This window comes from Oncorhynchus clarkii, chromosome 6 (genome assembly GCF_045791955.1).
Source record: "Oncorhynchus clarkii lewisi isolate Uvic-CL-2024 chromosome 6, UVic_Ocla_1.0, whole genome shotgun sequence".
In the NCBI taxonomy this organism is placed as follows: domain Eukaryota; kingdom Metazoa; phylum Chordata; class Actinopteri; order Salmoniformes; family Salmonidae; genus Oncorhynchus; species Oncorhynchus clarkii.
In genome coordinates this window covers 37,549,186-37,570,691 of record NC_092152.1, presented here as the reverse complement: position 1 = coordinate 37,570,691, position 21,506 = coordinate 37,549,186, and the positions used below count along the sequence as shown (strand labels likewise).

The following is a 21,506-nucleotide window of genomic DNA, read 5'->3' as shown; positions in this document are numbered from 1 at the left end:
TGAGAAATAAATAGGGACATGGCTTTTTCTTCAACCTAACTTACGGCAAACTGTTATTGCGCCGATTTGGCCAATTTCTCAGAAAGATGCATTTCTGTTTGATATTAAGATACATTAAAAAAAATATAGTAGCCCTGTTGTCTTGGCGAACCACCGATATGCATAAGAATATAAATGGTGGTCACCCACCTCAGGGCAGGCAAACCACAGTTTGTGTTGATGGTACAAAGAAGCTGTAGGAGTACCACAAGCATTAGGCACATACCCCAAGGACATATCTCTCTGGCACATGTTCAGAAGAAAACTGCACCAGTTAGGAGAGAAGAAGCCTGGCAGACAGATGGACTCGAGCCTCTCCTGCCCCCGGGCATGCACCACCATCACATCGGTTGCAGACAGCAAATGATAACAGGCTGGGGAAGTAGACATTGATGGTGGGGCTAACTAAGGTGATCCAGACCAGAAGAGCAGTCAAGCCTGGTCAGTTTACACAGATAAGAGGCATAGAGCAGTCAGCAGTGTGATCCTCCATATCAGTCCAGTTCAGTGAAGGCACTCAGTGGCTCGAACAGTGCACAACTGCAGCATTTAGGCCAAGGTAACCAAACACTCTTTTATGATACATGACTTCTTTAGGATTAGTACTTGTAATAAAAATGGTGCAAGAAACATTTTAGATGGGTACTGTATTACTGTATCATCCATATGGATCAAAAGTGTGCACTCCTAAAACTACTGTCATAACATGGCTGCCTGACAAATGGATGCAGGAAAGTATGAAAATAGTAATTTTACACAATGGTTTCTCAATAAATGGCTTTGGAATTGATGTGTCAATGTGTAGTTCATACATTCATAATCTATGAGCAGAATTACTGTCTTACTTCAATTAGACACAAAATCCCTAGTTTATCTTTTCAATGTTTTTCTGGAAGCTGTGCAACATTTACCCTATATGTGGACCAGCCCCCTAGCAATTAGAGTTCTAGCCAATGAGCTTAAGCCACTCACCAGTTGCAAGACAGCTAGCAAGATGCATACACAGCAGAGCAATGACGTGGTGCACATATCGGCACATATGTGACATAGTACGCAATTTTCGCAGACCACTTCTGGCTCGTGAGCACTACTTTCAGATCTACTGGCTAAGTATATAAAATCTCTTTAAGATAACAGAGTCTTTTTGTTCAGTCAATGTGATAATTACCTTCAATTACAGAGGGTTTTACTGTTCACACAACAGTGGATGACTGGCTTAGTTGCAGTATATACTTGATTTGATATGGACTGTATGTGGTTATATCACCGAATGAACTTAAATAGACTAATCTTGTTTCAACAGCAATGACGATAATCAGCTTTATAACGTACCCAAGAGAAAACGCCATTCAATGATTAAAGGAGTGATATATGGAAGGACAAAAAAATTATTTTCCAAAACTGTTGCGCATCAAGTATGCTATTATTGACTAAAACAACACTTAAGGTAAATTGATTATATGGCAATGACAGATGACTTCTGTGATCGAAAAAGCCTTGGTTTCATGCATGTCAACATCAGAAGCCTCCTCCCTAAGTGTGTCTTACTCACTGCTCTAGCACACTCTGCTAACCCTGATGTCCTTGCCGTGTCTGAATCCTGGCTCAGGAAGGCCACCAAAAATTCTGAGATTTCCATACCCAACTATAACATCTTCCGTCAAGATAGAACTGCCAAAGGGGGAGGAGTTGCAGTCTACTGCAGAGATAGCCTGCAAAGTAATGTCATACTCTCCAGGTCCATACCCAAACAGTTCGAACTACTAATTTTGAAAATTACTCTCTCCAGAAATAAGTCTCTCACTGTTGCCGCCTGCTACCGACCCCCCTCAGCTCCCAGCTGTGCCCTGGACACCATTTGTGAATTGATCGCCCCCCATCTAGCTTCAGAGTTTGTTCTGTTAGGTGACCTAAACTGGGATATGCTTAACACCCCGGCAGTCCTACAATCTAAGCTAGATGCCCTCAATCTCACTCAAATCATCAAGGAACCCACCAGGTACAACCCTAACTCTGTAAACAAGGGCACCCTCATTGACGTCATCCTGACCAACTGGCCCTCCAAATACACCTCCGCTGTCTACAACCAGGATCTCAGCGATCACTGCCTCATTGCCTGTATCCGCTACGGAGCCGCAGTCAAACGACCACCCCTCATCACTGTCAAACGCTCCCTAAAACACTTCTGTGAGCAGGCCTTTCTAATCGACCTGGCCCGGGTATCCTGGAAGGACATTGACCTCATCCCGTCAGTTGAGGATGCCTGGTCTTTCTTTAAAAGTAACTTCCTCACCATTTTAGATAAGCATGCTCCGTTCAAAAAATGCAGAACTAAGAACAGATATAGCCCCTGGTTCACTCCCTTCGCAGGCAAGACCAAGAGGCCAAGGTTTCAGAGTGTTTGTGACACCAACCCCCACCCGCCCCTACTATGTGCATGTTTGCACATGTCTGCCCTGAGCGACAGAGACCAATTCGACTGTCCTCCATATTGGATTGGGCATGAGATCCATACACTTTTTTGACAACTGTCCATGCTGGAGAAGAGATGCACACACCTCACAAATTAGTTATTTCAAAATGTCTGTCCAATCTTTCCTGGCAACAATAATGCTGTATGACATTAGTACTCTAAATATCTATTGCATATGATTTACCATCGTCTTCTGGGAAGTCTCTGGTTACACAATATAAAAACAACATTCAAATGACACTGTAGATCAAATGAGAAACAATGAATGGCTCTAGTCCCCATTCGGCTTTAGACACCACAGATGACAGATGAGAGGCACCTTCACTGTAACGGGCAGGAAGAGGAGAGGGAGGACTGAGGAAACACCTGAGGGGCATAAAGTGCTGAAAAAAATAGGTCTTTTCTGACTGGGGTCATGGCCAAGCCCAGTTTTAAGAGGCCAGCATAAATTGACATTTATTTCACTTTAGACTACATCTAAAGCCCTATCGCTGAGAGATGTAACTTTGCAGACGCAAGCACTGGTCAGTCAAGTCCTTTCTGGGGTGTTGTAGCAATGGAGTGCTGATTCTGGTGAGAAGAGTGCAAATTCAAACTCGATTCTGTTTTTCAGTTGAACATGCCCAGACCAGCCTTCAATCTAAGTTAGTCGACCCCCTTTGCATTACGTTGTGCCATATTCAGAGGCTCACAGCCTGACACAACACAGAAGATAGTTCCAGCAAGATTGCAGTGCAAGTCCACTGCATGTACTGTACCCCCTTCACTATTGAATCATGAAGCCAGACTGCGGGGCCATGCGAGGGGGAGGCCTTTGAGGAAGGACAGGGGGGCACTGAGACATGAAGTGGTGCTGGTGCTCCAGGTTGGCACTGGGCAAAAGGTGGGCTGCCCTGGGGGGGATAGGGGGGTATGGGATGGCAGGATAGGAGAAGACAGCAGGCTGGGGGGCTACACCTGGGGGTTGTTGGGCTGGAGGGGGAGGGGGAGCTCTCCTGGGCTGGGGCACAGGGGAGTGGTTGTTGACCTCTGTGTAGAGGGGGGCTGGCCTGGCTGAGACCTCCTGGGGATGGGAGCAAGAGACTGGTACCTGGGGCAGCCTATGGCCCTTCAGCACCATCTCCTGCAGCTTGTCAATCTTCACCCTCCTCAGGTGGGCCAGCTTCCTCTTGCTCTGGTATGAGTCTATGAAGGTATCTAGGGTGACATCGCCGTCCAAGAAGGAGTCGGCCATGTTCTGTTTAGGAAGAAGCAGGAACAGTTTAAAACGTTAAAATAAAAGCACAGTCTGGATATTCCATGCAAATGCCTTTTCCCCCCTTTTTTTTAAAAACACTTATAAAAATAAATACAAATATGATGAAAAGATGTGAGGATTGGACAGTAAAATAACTATAAAGAAAATCTGAGGGGTGTCCACCTTACTTGTAACAAAAGGGACCATAGAGTTAGATTAATAAACCACAGTATGCCCCCTGGGCCAAAGTGCAAATACAAAAAACAGGAAAGGCAGGACACTGTGTGTGTGTGTGTGTGTGTGTGCGCGCGCAAGAGAGATATTTTCATGCTGCTTACCTCAGTCTCCTCTTCAATCTTGGCTCCCTCTGCCTGCAGTAGAGCTAGCAATGTGTCCAATGAACTGTTCCCAGGGGTGTGGTCTGTGAGCAGAAGAGAAAGAAAAAAAGGGACAAGACAAAAGTTAGCATTTTGTTTATGACCGCAACTATAATTCATCCTCAGTCGCCTCAGTCACAGGACCGTTGAAAATGTACTGATGAAAATAATTAGCAGGCCTTAATAACATGACACTAAATCACATGATGACTGCTACAGAAGAATGAGGGAGTAGTCAACCAGTGAGAGAAAACACGAGCGCACACAGAGCTAAATCTCCATCAGTCACTCATTGTCTACAACAACCTCCTCTGACACCCAAACCAAGGACAGAACATCTGAGCAAAAAGACCGACTGTCTTTCACAATGAGTGGTAAACTAAGACTGGAGCCTGGATCTGAAATGGTACCCTACTCCCTTCTACACTGAGGCCAACAACCACAACAACAACTTCTCCTCCTCTACCCCTTGTTCTCTCAATTGCCGTGTCAAAGCAAAATCAGCTAAAATTTCAACACTGGACAAATCAAAGCTCACAGGCACAGAGCTCATGTAGCCTAGAAGATGTGGCCATTCAATGGTTAAAAAGGTGTATGTTTTATACTCTTATCATGTAGCACAATGTGTAATAACAAAATAAGTATATGCATAAACCCATTCGCTGTTGTCCGAATATAAGGAAGATCTGAGCCATACATTCAGGGCTATAAAGTGCGACGAAAATATTTTGCTGTGGGACCTGGAGTTTTAAAAACAGATGTCATTATAACAACCTTGACATTCTTGAAGACAGTGTACAATTCTCTATGGAATACATCTAAATAGGAAAGTAGTCTTTTTACACAATGCAAAAATATGAATATTGTACAAATGACTTTGAATTTCAATGACCGGTATATGAATCAACATTTTAGCTGTTTATAATAATCAGATGTATTTACAGGGTTACATATTTGTTTCTAGGGCACAACATGAATTCATACAGTAAAGGCTATATATCAATAGATTTAAAAAAAATCATTTTCTGGTGCTCCTAAATGTTATGCTCCTAACGTTTTAAAGTTGGCAACACCAGTGGGGGGGAAGAGAGCGAGCGACAAAGCCCTGGCACGCTCCTCCCCGCTCAGTGCCAAATAAGAGGCTTAATTTAACCAGCATTACACAAGGCTTTTCACAGTTGATCCAGCCAGTCAAAGGATTTTTCTGCCATTGAAAACCTTGGGCGGGCCACCTAAGCTTTTTTATTTTCCTCTGGTCGCCTAACATGCTGACTACACCACTCGTGTCACAGGGGGAAGCGTTGCAAAATAAACGTACACATACATTATTCAATCATTGCACCCACACCTCTGCGAAGCCTTGTGCTACAATTGAACTTGCTTCTATTTGTGATACTTAACGCACTGCAAGTCCTGCTTCTCCCATCTCCTCATTGGTTTTTAGGAGTGTGCTCGGTCCTCCTTTTCCTGTAGTCCACAACCATCATCTCCTTAGTCTTGATCACGTTGAGGGAGAGGTTGTTGTCCTGGCAACACAGTGAACAGGGAGTAGAGGGGACTGAGCACGCATCCCCGAGGGGCCCCAGTGTTAAGGATCAGTGTTGCGGGTGTGTCGTTACCGTCCCTTAACACCTGGGGACGACCCGTCAGGAAGTCCAGGATCCAGTTGCAGAGGGAGGGGTTTAGTCCCAGGGTCCTTAGCTTAGTGCTTAGCTTTGAGGCCACTATGGTGTTGAATGCTGTGTTGTAGTCAATTAATAGCATTCTCACGTGGGTGATTGAAAGATAAACTGAGGTTCACACTCCAGTGCCTGGTGGTAGTGCTAATGCACCTTAAAGTTGGTTGCCAGCCGCCATATGAGGTCCAAAGTAGCCTGAAGGAGGAGAGATTGTTTCTAGTAAACTCTTAACACTTGTCTGTGGATTAATTGTCAGAGTAGAGGACCTTGTGCATTTCTGGTAAAATAACCCAATGTTTATATCCCAGGACAAATTTGCTAGCAACAGCAAGACAGCTAGCTAAATTGCCATAAAAGTTTAATGCTTTTCGGTCCCTAAATTAATGTAGTTGTTTCAGAGTTTATTTTGATATTTCAAACTAAGTGTCTGGTGTGGGGGGACTAAAATCAACAGGTAAATCAAAAACAGTAAAAAATATATATAAAACATGAGATAGATTAAATAAAAACTAATAAAAACACTACTTTCAAATAATAACACCAAAATAAAGGCTAGACAGTCAGAGAGAAAAAATTGTAGCAGTATATATTTTGTTATTATGTTTGAGCAGAATAACAGCATTAGCCATGGCAAAATGCAAAGAATTGCTGGAAATTAGCTTTAAAACTGCAAACATGCATCGCTGCCTTAATTTGCTCAAGGCCACAGGTTAATTGGGAATTTGTTTTTCTTTACTCTGGCTGAAACTTTTCCAGTTGAAAGTATACATAAGTAAATATATTATTGTATTATTATATTACATAGTATTATTTATTTCTAAATTAAAATATGCAAAGAGGCAAAACGTCCTTAAAACTTCTTACGGCTGAAATTCCGTTAACGGGATCTATATGACAATAGCCAGTGAAAGTGCAGGGCGCCAAATTCAAACAGAAATCTCATAATTCAAATTCCTCAAACATACAAGTATTTTACACCATTTTAAAGATAAACTTGTTGTTAATCCCTCCACAGTGTCCGATTTCAAAAAAGCTTTATGACGAAAGCATACTTTGCGATTATGTTAGGTCAGCACCAAGTCACAGAAAAACAGCCATTTTTCCAGCCAAAGAGAGGAGTCACAAAAAGCAGAAATAGAGATAAAATTAACCACTAACCTTTGATGATCTTCATCAGATGACACTCATAGGACTTCATGTTACACAATACATTTATGTTTTGTTCGATAAAGTTCATATTTATATCCAAAAATCTCAGTTTACATTGGCGCGTTATGTTCAGTAATGTTTTACTTCCAAAACATCCAGTAATTTCGCAGAGAGCCACATCAATTTACAGAAATACTCATCATAAATGTTGATGAAAATACAAATGTTATACATGGAATGAAAGATATACTTCTCCTTAATGCAACCGCTGTATCAGATTTCAAAAAAGCTTTACGGAAAAAGCACACCATGCAATAATCTGAGTACAGCGCTCAGGCACCAAAAAAGCCATACAGATACCCGCCATGTTGTGGAGTCAACAGAAGTCAGAAATAGCATTATAAATATTCACTTACCTTTTATGATCTTCATCATAATGCACTCCCAGGAATCCCAGTTCCACAATAAATGTTGTTTTGTTCGATAAAGTCCATCATTTATGTCCAAATACCTCCTTGTTTGCGCGTTTAGTTCACAAATCCAAATTCATGAGGCGCAAGCACTAGGTCCAGACGAAAAGTCAAAAAGTTCTGTTACAGTTCGTAGAAACATGTCAAACAAACAAAATCAATTTTAAGGATGTTTTTAACATAAATCTTCAATAATATTCCAACCGGACAAATCCTTTGTCTTTAGAAATGCAATGGAACGCATGTCGCTCTCACGGCCACGCGCGTGACCAGCTTATGGCCTTCTGCCAGACACCTGATTGAAACAGCTCTTATTCGCTCCCCCTTCACAGTAAAAGCCTGAAACAAGGTTCTAAATACTGTTGACATCTGGTGGAAGCCTTAGGAAGTGCAATCGGACCAAATGTGCACTATCTTGGATAGGCAAAGACTTGAAAAACTACAAACCTTAGATTTCCCACTTCCTGGTTGGATTTTTTCTCAGGTTTTTGCCTGCCATATGAGTTCTGTTATACTCACAGACACAATGCAAAGTGTTTTAGTGTTTTCAATCCAAATCTACTAATAATATACATATCTTAGCTTCTGGGCCTGAGTAGCAGGCAGTTTACTCTGGGAACCTTATTCATCCAAGCTACTCAATACTGCCCCCGAGCCATAAGAAGTTAAATGTGCTAATTTGCATACCACAAGAGTCTGTTTTTCAACACATTGCTTCAAGGCAGAATGTTTTTTGTTTTGTTTTATTGTAATAACACACTTAAATGGTCAGACCTTTACAGATCAGTTCATCAAAATCTTGTAATTTCATGGAATAATTTAAAAAAACACTTCACATGTATGACGGATGCATATTTTGCATATATTTACACAAAATTACACTTAAACAAAAAGCCTCTAAAAGTCTGACTATAAATCCTAAGAACCTGTGTTTGGAATAATGTGAATTAGAGATAATGATTTTTCAACGACGATACCGATTATTGGAGGAACAAAAAAGCCGAAACCAATTAAAATCGGACAATTTTTTTACATTTATTTGTAATAATGACAATTACAACAATACTGAATGAACACTTATTTGAACTTAATATAATACACCAATAAAATCAATTTAGCCTCGAAAAAAATGATGAAACATGTTCAATTCGGTTTAAATAATGCAAAAACAAAGTGTTGGAGAAGTAAAAGTGCAATATGTGCCATATAAAAAAGCTAACGTTTAAGTTCCTTGCTCAGAACATGAGAACATATGAAAGCTGGTGGTTCCTTTTAACATGAGACTTCAATATTCCAAGGTAAGAGGTTTTAGGTTGTAGTTAATATAGTATTTATAGGACTATTTATCTCTATACCATTTGTATTTCATATATCTTTGACTATTGGATGTTCTTATAGGCACTATATTATTGCCAGTGTAACAGTATAGCTTCCGTTACTCTCCTCGCCCCTACCTAGGCTCGAACCAGGAACGCATCGACAACAGCCACACTCGAAGCAGCGTTACCCATCGCTGCACAAAAGCCGCGGCCCTTGCAGCGCAAGGGGAATAACTACTCCAAATCTAAGAGCGAGTGACGTTTGAAACGCTATTAGCGCACACCCAGCTAACTAGCTAGCCATTTCACATCGGTTACACCAGTCATTAGGCTGATAGGCTTGAAGTCAAACAGCGCTGTGATTGCAAAGAGCTGCTGCCAAAACGCACGAAAGTGCTGTTTGAATGAATGATTACCAGCCTGCTGCTGCTCAGTCAGACTGCTCTATCAAATCAGACTTAATTATAACATAATAGACAAAAGGCTCGTATTTCTGTGTTTTAATATGTTCGAATCCGGAAACTATCATTTCGAAAACAAAACGTTTATTATTTCAGTGAAATATGGAACCGTTCTGTATTTTATGTAAGGGGTGGCATCCCTAAGTCTAAATATTCTTGTTACATTGCACAACCTTCCATGTTGTGTCATAATTACGTAAAATTCTGGCAAATTAGTTCGCAATGAACCATGCAGCCCAAACTGTTGCATATTCCCTGACTCTGCGTGCAATGAACACATGAGAAATTACACAATTTCACCTGGTTAATATTGCCTGCAAACCTGGATTAGTAGTTATAACTAGTGATTATAATTGATTGTTTTTTATAAGATAAGTTTAATGCTAGCTAGCAACTTACCTTGGCCTCTACTGCATTTGCGTAACAGGCAGGCTCCTCGTGGAGTGCATGTGGTTAGAGCATTGGACAAGTTACTGTACGGTTGCAAGATTGGATCCCCTGAGCTGATGAAACCCCCCCTCTCCCCCTCTAACGACACAGACTCACAGGAGTATCAGCACTCCTCCACACAATGGAATGATTCTCTACCTCTGAAAGACCAGCGAGGAACAGGAACACACACACCCACCCCTTGGACCCAGGGATCATGAGACTGCCATTTAGTAATGGATACAGGCCAGCCTTCACTGGTAGTCTGAGGGAGAGTTTTTGGCTATTCTATCTCGCTCTTTTCCCCTCTCTATCCCTACCTCCCTCTAGCACAGTTTGGCTCTCACATGCCCAGCAGCACAATGGCTCACTGTGGACTGCTGTAATAAGGGGCAGGGGAGCAGAGTCTGTCCTGTCATCCTGGCTCCCACTCACTGCTAGACTGGGAGTCTCTTCTGAAGAACCCCCTTTGGCATTGCCTTGAAGGATTGGTGGGGGAGTCACTGTATACAAAAGGAAACACACAAATCAAACAATACTGGGTTGATTCTGCTTGGAGACATAGATTTTTTTTTTTTGCTATGGGATGCGTCCCAAATGACGCACCCTATTTCCTATATATAGTTTACTACATAGAAAATAGGCTGCCATTTGGGATCCAGTTGTGCTGTTCTGCTCTGTCCTTCCCAGGCATCTGCTGCTAGGACAGCCAGCACACAGGGAAATCTACATTTGACTAAATGGAATTCAGAATTCAACAAACAAATGGCAGGTCAGGTGCTTTGACTACAGGAGAATACAAGGTTAAACCAACTTCATCAGTGAGTGCTAAACTACACCCACTAGAACAAAGTAAGTAATGAAATGTTGACATGCTGTTCAGAGTGGCTTCACTGGCAACCGTTGCGTCATACCAGGTCATAGGTATCAGCACTCAACTTATTACTCACTCCACACAAAGTGCTGCTAAGGTGTGCCATTATGGGGGTATACACTACTCTCTAACTCTCGCCTACTGCAGTATAGCTGGGATCTAAGTCAATGCTGTATTCTGCTCAATACTGGCAGAGATCAGCTACTGCGGGAAGGAAAATGACAAATGCACTAGGGCCACTATTTAATAATAATAATCAGGAAATGGAGAAACTGGTCAGATCTGCGTGTCAATGGAAGAACAAACAATAGAAAAATATTGTAACTACCGTCTCAAACTATCCATGACAGTAAACAACGTTCAAAAGTTCAGAGTGAGTTGTCAACTGATTTGGTAATCCAGATAATAGGCATAACCTTTTCAAACCATTCAGCCATCACAATTAATAGGGTTGGACGATATACAGATTTTCATATCGTCCTTCTGTCATCCATGATTTACGGTATTACCAGCTTATTACACAAAGGCGCACCAAAACCCCCGGCAAAATATGCCCATTAGGCATCTATTACTAGAACACTAACAAATTTAGCACAAGTAATAGCACATTTCCATGGAGGCTGCTAGCTAAATATGCTAGCGAGCACAAATGAAAATAAACAAATTGCATAGACAGGCATTCAAGCTCATAAAGTTAAACTTACAGTGTGTTCAGAAAGTATTCACACCCCTTGACTTTTTGCTAATTTTGTTGTCTTATGGTCTGAAATTATAATTGCTGAAAAAATGTAACTGGCTTACATACATACAATACCCCATAATGTCAAAGTGGAATTAACTAATACAAATTTCAACAATGAAAATGTCTTGAGTCAATAAGTATTCAACCCCTTTGTTATGGCAAAGCTAAATAAGTTCCGGAGTTAAAAACTTGCTTAACAAGTCACACAATAAGTTGCATGGACTCACTCTGTGCAATAGCATTTAGCCAAATTTTTGAATAACTACCTCATCTCTGTACCCCACAAATACAGATATTTTTAAAGCCCCCCAATCGAGCAGTGAATATCAAACCCAGATTCAACCACAAAGACCAGGGAGGTTTTCCAATGCATCACAAAATAAGCATATATAAAACACATAAGAAATATCATGCTGCGTTTTGTAAACGCAGACCTAAAATGCTTCTTATTGTAATTTCTTCTCAGCATCAGAAAAATGTTCAGTTGCACTTCTCCACTCGGGTGAGAATTCATAAACGGGTATTCAATCAGCAGACAACACTGAGTGATGTGTAGCTACAGTGGCAAGAAAAAGTATGTGAACCTTTGGAATTATCTGGATTTCTGCATGAAATTGGTCATAAAAAATAGATCTGATCTTCATCTAAGTCACAGACACAGTGTGCTTAAACTTATAACACACAAATTCTATTTTTCTTGTCTATATTGTATACATCATTTAAACATTCACAGTGTAGGTTGGAAAAAGTATGTGAACCCCTAGGCTAATGACTTCTCCAAAAGCTAATAGGAGTCAGGAGTCAGCTAACTTGGAGTCCAATCAATGAGACGAGATTGGAGATGTTGGTTAGAGCTGCCCTGCCTTGTAAAAAAAAACTCACAAAATTTGAGTTTGCTATTCAGAAGAAGCATTGCCTGATGTGAACCATGCCTCGAACAAAAGAGATCTCAGAAGAACCAATATTAAGAATTGTTGACTTGCAAAAACCTGGAAAGGGTTACAAAAGTATCTCTAAAAGCCTTGATGTTCATCAGTCCACAGTAAGACAAATTGTTTATAAATGGAGAAAGTTCAGCACTCTTGCTACTCTCCCTAGGAGTAGCCATCCTGCAAAGGACTGCAAGAGCACAGCACAGCTCAATGAGCCTAAGAAGAATCCTGGAGTGTCAGCATGTTCCAGGGATTTCTGTAAGTCTTTAGCTAACATCTCCATTTACGAGTCTACGATACGTAAAACACTAAACAAGAATGGTGTTCATGGGAGGACAACACGGAAGAAGCCACTGCTGCAAAAAAAAAACATTGCTGCACGTCTGAAGTTCGCAGAAGAGCATCTGGATGTTCCACAACGCTGCTGGCAAAATCTTCTGTGGACAGATTAAACTAAAGTTGAGCTGTTTGGAAGAAACACACAACACTGTGTGTGGAGAAAAAAAGACACAAAACCTCATCCCAACTGTAAAGTATGGTGAAGGGAGCATCATGGTTTGGAGCTGCTTTGCTGGACAGCTTTGCTATCATCGACGGAAAAATGTGTTCCCAAGTTTATCAAGACATTTTGCAGAAGAATGTAAGGCAATCTGTCTGCCAATTGAAGCTCAACAGAAGTTGAGTGATGCAACAGGACAACGACCCAAAACACAGAAGTAACATCAACAACAGAATGTCTTCAACAGAATAAAATATGCCTTCTGGAGTGGCCCAGTCAGAGTCTTGACCTCAACCCGATGCTGTGGCATGACCCCAAGAGGGTGATTCACACCAGACACCCTAAGAATATTGCTGAACTGAAACGGTTTTGTAAAGAGGAATGGTCCAAAATTCCTCCTGGCCGTTGTGCAGGTCTGAGCCGCAACTACAGAAACCATTTGGTTGAGGTTACTGCTGCCAAAGGAGGGTCAACCAGTTATTAAATCTAAGGGTTCACATACTTTCCCACCCTGCACTGTGAATGTTTACGCGGTACGTTCAATAAAGACATGAAAATGTATAATTTTTTGTGCGTTATTAGTTTAAGCAGACTGTTCATCTATTGTTGTGACTTAGATAAAGATCAGATGATATTGTATGACCAATTCATGCAGAAGTTCAGGTAATTCCAAAGGGTTCACACTGTACTTTTCTCCGGTATTTAAAATGCAAGATTAACTTTAAGTAAAACATTAGGAAATGTAGCAGGCTACATTCTTCCTACGATAAACATTAAAAATATGATGGCCATGCATCATTTTTACAAAAAATACCTTGCTTTTTCATTGTAAGGGACAGATCACAATTTACTGTGGGGTGGTCCAAAATAGGGGAGGGTTGTCAAACTTTTTTTTGTTGCTTTGGGGAGGATTGTGTTTTTTGGGGGTGTGTGTGGGGGGTGGGGGGGGGGGGGTGCACAGGGAGGGTAGTTTTTCCCCTGGTTTACATTCGCTCTCTTGCAGGTTTTACAATATAATTTATTCCATCCTAGCCAAATGTCCTTATCTGCTTGCATGCACCTCCCCTATAGTAAGGGGATTTGGTACTTCCCCCCCCACCCCCCTCGTCTATGCCATGGAAAGAGCAGGTGTTCTTACGGTTTTGTACACTCAGGGTATAATGAAATTTACTCAAATTCTGCAGACAAGTGAACATGCGTTACCTAGTTTGGACTTGTGGACCTGGTAGGCCTCAAAGCTCTCCTGTAGTGAGCCGTAGCATTTGGTGAGCTGGGTCTTCTGGTGTTCCAGGCTGGGCTGCAGTTGAAGATTCTGCTCTGCCAGGCTCCGGTTACTGGCCAGGATCATCTCCTTGATCTGCAGCACATCCTGCATCTACAATACACATTAAGACCCACACACAGTGAAACTGACAGTGTTTAAGCAACATGAAATCTTATAGAAATCTGCTCAGATACAATACACCCCCAGGAAGAATATGACTGCTTTCTGACAAGCGAGCACTTAGACACCTTCATGTTCACGTTTTCATACATTCACAGAATGTTTGGTAATGACGTAGAGTAAGTTAAATTCTACAGCAATATTGTGGGAAAGCGGCCGTGCGTTCGGACAATCAATACACTGCAGTAAATAAAACCTAATAAAAACTGTTAGTCTTGTCCAGGACCGAACTCTACGCAGACCGTTGTGCCATATTCAGAGCTACAGTAGGCATATATGCAAATAAGCTAGTTGCCACACGGGCCTGCTATCATTCACTTTGAACTGGACTGTGTGTTTACAGGCAGTGACAACTGGATGGGAATTGCCTGTCTGCCCATTTGTCCGATGCCAAATACATTTGATTGACAACTAAGAGATATGCATGCTAACTGTGGATAATAGTCATTCAAATTCAGCATAGCTAGCTAGCAAAGTGATACCCATTTCTTGCTAGCTAACCAAATGACACCTGCATCTCTAGCTGTAGCCACAGAAAAACAATGAGGGGAAAAAGCTGACAAACTCCCATTAGTTAGCTCGCTAGGTAGCTAAAGTAGGCTTCGTGTTTTAATCAAGCTTGCTAAATAAAGACCTAAATGAATAGATACGCTAACCTATTGGCCATGATATGATTGACTTGTGGTCACTGCGATTGCTGTTTGATTGTATTGACATTCCCAGCCTTGGTTACATTTGTCCGTTTTTGTCCAAACTATTCAGTCATTGAAACAAACCATGCATCTTGAATGGGTGGAGGCAGCAAACAATGCACCAGGTCAGCTGTGAATTACAACCTGATAGCAATATTTTTTGGACTTCCAAATAATGTATTAGTGAATTATATGCATTGAACTGTATCCATCTATTCTGCCAAAAATGCCTTACTCTACATCATGGAATTTTGAGTTAAATAGAACCTATTTTTAAAACCTTGTATAAAGTTGGTTTTGTAGCATTAACTGGGAACTTGATATTTGGGAATTTGATATGACTGATTGCCTGTGTTTCATATCTGCAAAGTAGTTCAAACGCTGTCAGTTCAATTTTAAGACATACATTTTATGACACATTATAAAGACACACATGGTAAGACATGCGGATACACAAACAGAATGGAAGGCAACACCAGGATGGGTAGGGATCAGATCTTGTGCCTGTCCTGTCAACACTCAAAACTAGAACCCGCTGTGTGACTTCTCAAAACAAGCCCACGGCATGTGGATTATGTAAAAAAAATATATATATTTTTAAAAAAACTCAAATTAGTCACATGAAGAAAATATGAATATGGAGTTTAATTTGAGCCAAGAATCTAAACAGTGGCTGATGACTAACTAACTATTCAAGAGCTTTTCCCACATGACTCAAATTCACAGTCGCATCAAGCTACATTTTCTCCAAGGACAGAAATAGCAAGTGGCTTGGGTGTGAATAGAATCATGTGACCCAGCTCTGAAAATACATAAACTAACCTACCATGTAGAACACTACTTCCAAGACGGATTATCTTGTAACAGAAAGACAGAAACCAGACAGCCGTGTGGGCTTTGGCCGCATGGCTGTGGGTTAGAGGGTGACAGAGAGAAAACAACATTTCAGACAAGGCCAGAGGCTAAATACACTTATTGCCACTGTGCTTTACTGCTTCCGCCACTGCACTGCCATGTCCTGAGCTGACCAAACAAAGCCATACAACTAACTTCCGAGGAACAGAACCACGTCTCAATTAGCCACTCCAACGCCGTGCACCGAAAAAAAAGTAGGCCCTTAAATAGCATCCATAACTGCAGGCTTATTCTGTCCAACCAAACACATTTTGCGGGGGAAGGAAATGCGTTCAGAAAAACTCTCCACATTCTCTGTTCACAGTGACAGTACCTGAGGGAAAATACTAGAGGGAACACCAAAATCGTCACAACACACATACTGTGTTCAATTACATTCCTTTTTTCTTCACATTTAAGACACCCCTCCAACTAACATAATGAAGTTATTATGAAATAAGAAGGCATGGCCAGGGAGGACTTAATCCTAGCACAGCACTGCTACTCAGCAGCCAGCAACACACCCAAACAGAGGGTTTTCATTCAGTGCCTCCTCTGGAGCTCAGTCCAAGAGATGATTCTATTCTAGAGCTCAGCCAAACAGGGAGCAAGATATAGAGGGCTACATCTCTCAATGTCATGCCTGGTATAGGTCTAGCTACATATCTGCAAATCACAGTTTCTCAACTAAGTGACACTGGCTCATACCTGTGGTTGTTATTTTCCTTCCTTCCATTTCTCTTTTGAACCACAATCACTTCAAAGTGACAATACAGTGCTCTACAGCACTCTATTGAGAGGGAGGATTTGCCTACTGAGACTGACTGATCATGGAAGGAATTCACAGAGGGGCTGAATGACTGTACAAAGTCAGCTTAATCTCAAATTTACTTCACATGTGAAATGTCAAAACACAAAGTTAATCAGCGGACACATCATGTGGTGATGGAGAACTAGGCCAACCGCCACCCAGTGTTGAGATACTACCGGTTACATTTGCTGAAAAGGAACTTTAGTTGCTCTTGTTCTGGTTATTTGAAATGATAGGAACACACACCCATTGAACACCATTTGCATACAAACAGTGAGTGAGTAGGTGTGCGAGTGTGTATTCCAAATGTGAAAAAGAGTGGTTAGTTAGCTAGCATAAAGCATAAAAAAAAAGTGTCCATATTTACAGGTATGCATTTCCATACCGGAGCAGTACAGTGTACTTACATACGGTACCTGCTCAGATTACATTGTGTACATCAGGGCTAATCAACCATATTCTCACAGGGGCCAGACGTAAAAAAGGTTAATTGCACGGGGGGTGGACATTTTCCACATGCTATTATTCTTCAGAAGAACTGTATAAAAAGCAACGCACACACCAATAAAGAACTTTCCTTAAAATTAAATGTTGCTCAAAGTAATTAGGAAAGAAGCAGAGGGTGCTCAACCAACGTGAGTCGAGCTGCAACCAATTTTTTTTCATAATCGTTGTCAAGGACACAACTATTAAAATATTCCTAAAAGTAATTACGTCATTTTAGCCTGAAGACTAAGCATCTCAATAAATAATAAAGATACTATGTCAAATCAGGTAATGCCAAATTCCAGTCTGAAGGAAGTATGTTGAGAATGAATCTCTCTCAGTCATAAGGTGTGTTTCTTTGTCATACTCCCTTTGAATCCATGTGACCAGCGGGGAAAACAGAAGGCATTCGGGAAAGTATTCAGACCCCTTGACTTTTGTCACATTTTGATACATTACAGCCTTATTCTAAAATGGATTAAGCCATCCCCCCCCCCCCCCAATCTACACACAATACACCATAATGACAAAGCAAAAACAGTTTTATACATTTTTGCAAATGTATAAAGAAAAAACCCAGAAATATCACATTTACATAATTATTCAGACCCTTTACTCAGTACTTCGTTGAAGCACCTTTAGCAGCGATTACAGTGTCAGGTCTTCTTGGGTATGACGCTACAAGCTTGGCACACATGTATTTGGGGAGTTTCTCCCATTCTTCTCTGCAGATCTTCTCAAAAGCTCTGTCAGGTTGGATGGGGAGCGTCGCTGGACAGCTATTTTCAGGTCTTTCCAGAGATGTTAGATCCAGGCCATTCAAGGACATTCAGAGACTTGTCCTGAAGCCATTCTGGTGTTGTCCTGACTGTGTGCTTAGGGTAGTTGTCCTGTTGGAAGGTGAACATTCACCCCAGTCTGAGGTCCTGAGCTCTCTGGAGCAAGTTTTCTTTAAGGCCCTCTGTACTTTTCTCCGTTCAGCTTTCCCTCGATCCTGACTAGTCGCTTAGTCCCTACCGCTGAAAAACATCCCCACAGCATGATGCTGCCACCACCATGCTTCGCCGTAGAGGTGGTGCCAGGTTTCCTCTAGACGTGATGCTTGGCATTTAGGCCAAAGACTTCAATCTTGGTTTCATCAAACCAGAGAATCTTGTTTCTCATGGTCTGAGAGTTCTTTAGGTTCCTTTTGGGCAAACTGCAAGTGGGCTGTCATGTGCTTTCACTGAGGTGTGGCTTCTGTCTGGTGGAGTGCTGCATAGATGGGAGAACCTTCCAGAAGGGAAACCATCTCCACAGAGGAACTCTGGAGCTCTGTCAGAGTAACCATCGGGTTCTTGGTCACCTCTCTGACAAAGGCCCTTCTCTCCCGATTGCTCAGTTTGGCTCAGTTTGGAACTCTACAGACAATTCATTTGACCTCATGGCTTGGTTTTAGCTCTGACATGTACTGTCACCTGTGGAACCTTAAATAGACAGGTGTGTGCCTTTACAAATCACGTCCAATTTCAAGGCTCATAGCAAAGAGTCTGAATTAGGGATGCACCGATATGACATTTTTGGCCGATACCGAAAATCAGATATTTTTCTTGCAAAACCCCCTCCCCACCCCAAATAACGCACCATTATCTTTTATTTTAGCGGCCTTTTAAGCATTCTAGTACAGTTAAATAGTTAACACACACACACAGTGGTCTAAGGAACTGCATCTCAGTGCAAGAGGCGTCACTACAGTCCCTGGTTCAAAGGCCATCACTGTAAATAAGAATTTGTTCTTAACTGACTTGCCTAGTTAAATAAAAAAGGTTACACACACACACACCACACTGAACAAAAGGTTATTTTGTTGGCATTTACCTACATTATGTCCCCCATTTACGTATGTAGAGCATGGTGGCGACACAGTAAAGAAGCGCCAGACAGAATACCACCCAATCGATTGTTCACAGCCTCAAGTTATTTTGTAAGTTTTAACCCCACGGTCTGTGTCAGCAGTTTTGTTGAGCAGGTGTTTGTTGAGCAGGCGTTTCAATGCCATGACAGAGGGTATCGCGTCTGCTGCAGAAGCAGTTGACTAGCTTATTTCTCAAGTGAGTTGTTTGAATGGCACTAGAAGTGTGTATATGTTTCAAACATGTTCTCAAATGCCATTGAAATGGCAGCAGTGGTATGACAACCAGCACATTCTTGAGCATGCAACACGGCTTTCCTCAGTACGAAATCACCGTCGACCCACTGTGCTGTCAGACTCGGCATGCCCATGGGGCTGATGTCGCTGGTCCAAATGTCAGTCGTGACGCCCATAGAAAATTGCATAATGAATTCCATTATCTTGGCGTTAATGGATTTCGCCTCTCAAATGACTGCTCAACTTAAACTTGTTGGAAGTGTGCCCTTAGTATTTTTCGTGGTGTCATTACGTCATCTACTTACGTTAAACACGTATGCACATCAGCTTTGACATCGGTTTTGCACACTGCCGTTAAACTAGACATTGGGCCGATGCCAATGTCACCATTTGTAGGTAATATCGTATGATTCCGATATGCTCACCGATATATCACACATCCCTAGTCTGAATACTTACATAAGGTATCTCTGTGTTTTTTTTATTTTGATACATTTGCAAAAAATTCAAAAAACCTGTTTTTGCTTTGTCATTATGGGATATCGTGTGTAGATTTATGAGGAAAAAAGTAACCTACAGCAATCAGCTATGATATCAAGCCCTTCGTCATTCCACTCCACTGCCACAACGTGAGGAAAACGAAACCATTGGCAGCTAGAATCAGATACAGGGAGGAATAAAATCGTAACTGGGACTATAAAAAGCAGGTCTCTGGTATCGAGACACATGCAAATCAATGCTAGCTGGTTTCCTTTATTAATTTACAAGGTCAGTTAAAGACCTTACAGCTTACAATTGTCCTTTCCCCTACAGATGGATCTATGGAATTGTCTAGGAACAACTATGTAAATTCACCCTCACAGCTTGTTCTTCTCTCAGGTGTGCTACTAGAAGTCCTGCCCAAGGAGAACTCTGAGAACATAGTCTGTGAAATGTTTGTATTTATTATTTAACTAGGCAAGTCAGTTAAGAACAAATTCTTATTTACAATGACAACCTAGGAACAGTGGGCTAACTGCCTTGTTCAGGGGCAGAACAACAGATTTTTACCCTGTCAGCTCAGGGATTCGATCCACAAACCTTTCGGTTACTGGCCCAATGCTCTAACCACTAGGCTATATTAAAGATAATCTAACAAATAAACTACCATACTGAGTGTAATGACTCGGCACAGCTGGCAGTAAAAGTTCATTCAGCAGCTGACAATTTCATGATTATCGTCATCAGTGACTTTATAGCTAATTGTGTTACCAAACCTCATTCAAGGTTCCTTATGGCTAAAAAGGCAGCTGGTTATACAAGATAACATGTTTTTTTGTAAAACAGGCGCGGAGGTGCATTGCGCCAAATTAAACAAAAAATAAATGTATAAACACCTGCCCTTATTGGGTCTGGTAATTGAATTTTCATAAACGGAAACTCTGACCTTCTGAACTGTATGTCGTGTCATTAATGTAGCTTGGTAAACATAGGTATTTTTGCTTCGTCACCAACCATAATACCAGTTGACACTCCCAGAGAGGAAGTGTTCTTACTCTTTTCATGTCCATATCCATCTGCAAGTAACGTTCTTCCAAAATATATCGCTGATCAAGAGAAGAGAAGCATGGATACTATACATTTTCTCTGCAGCAATATTGTTATGTTGCTGTTACTCGCTGACAATGTAACAGTGTTTGTTTATTTTATGGCAACAATGTGGCAAAGCATGTCGAGTTCCAGGAAGGTTTGCTATTTCGAGTTAGACAGCAAAATTCTAAAAGTTATTCAAAGAATTTAAAATTATATATATATATATATTTTTTATTTATTTTTTTTTTAAACACCTGACATTGACGGTAACGTTATCTGTCCACGCACCAAAGGTTGAAAAACGATGTATTGGAAGGTATGCAATATAATTCCGCAAATTCTCGACATTCACTAAATGCTTCGTTACCTACCCTGCATGCTGGCAAAAGTTTAAAAAAAAATAAACATTGCGGCAGTAAACCCAAGTGAAGTTGTTACAGTGGCTTACCTCTTCCATTTCTTGAATAATTTTGTTACATTTGTCATCATCTTCAAGCATTTCGTTAAGCTGCGTCATCGAGTAGGAGCTAAACTTGTTCCAAAAACCAGACATTTCTGTCACATCTGTCTTAAGATTCATTCTTCCCCTCAGATCCCTTTCGTTGAAGCACCTTCACTCTCACGCGCTCCGAAGACTAAACAGCTTGGCTGAAAAAAACGAGCAAGCTACAAGACTGTAACCGGAAGCTGTGTGTCTCTGGCACAGGATAGGAGGTGGGAATATATGACGTCATACTGAATGTAATACTGTCGAAGAGGCCTCTGCTACGATAAAACCAACAGGCAACAACAAACAATA

At 41.3% G+C, this 21,506-nt stretch overlaps 1 protein-coding gene across 1 annotated transcript; it reads right to left on the bottom strand.

Moving 5' to 3' along the window:
• Window positions 1–2,406: 2,406 nt before the first annotated feature.
• LOC139411093 (vacuolar protein sorting-associated protein 37B-like) lies at window positions 2,407–21,348 on the bottom strand. Its single transcript, XM_071156940.1, has 4 exons — window positions 21,156–21,348; window positions 13,884–14,055; window positions 4,088–4,170; window positions 2,407–3,749 (listed from the first exon to the last, which is right to left on the bottom strand). Exons 1-4 carry the CDS (start codon window positions 21,285–21,287, stop codon window positions 3,279–3,281), a joined length of 858 nt encoding a protein of 285 aa, XP_071013041.1. The 5' UTR covers window positions 21,288–21,348; the 3' UTR covers window positions 2,407–3,278.
• Between the last annotated feature and the right edge of the window lie 158 nt (window positions 21,349–21,506).

Excerpts from the sequence above, each read along its gene's own strand:
- LOC139411093 (XM_071156940.1), bottom strand. The coding sequence starts at position 21,287 with ATGAATCTTAAGACAGATGTGACAGAAATGTCTGGTTTTTGGAACAAG. Across the intron at positions 4,171-13,883 it reads GGTCCACAAGTCCAAACTAG|ACCACACCCCTGGGAACAGT; the intron begins GTAACGCATGTT and ends TTCTGCTCACAG. Across the intron at positions 3,750-4,087 it reads AGATTGAAGAGGAGACTGAG|AACATGGCCGACTCCTTCTT; the intron begins GTAAGCAGCATG and ends CTTCCTAAACAG.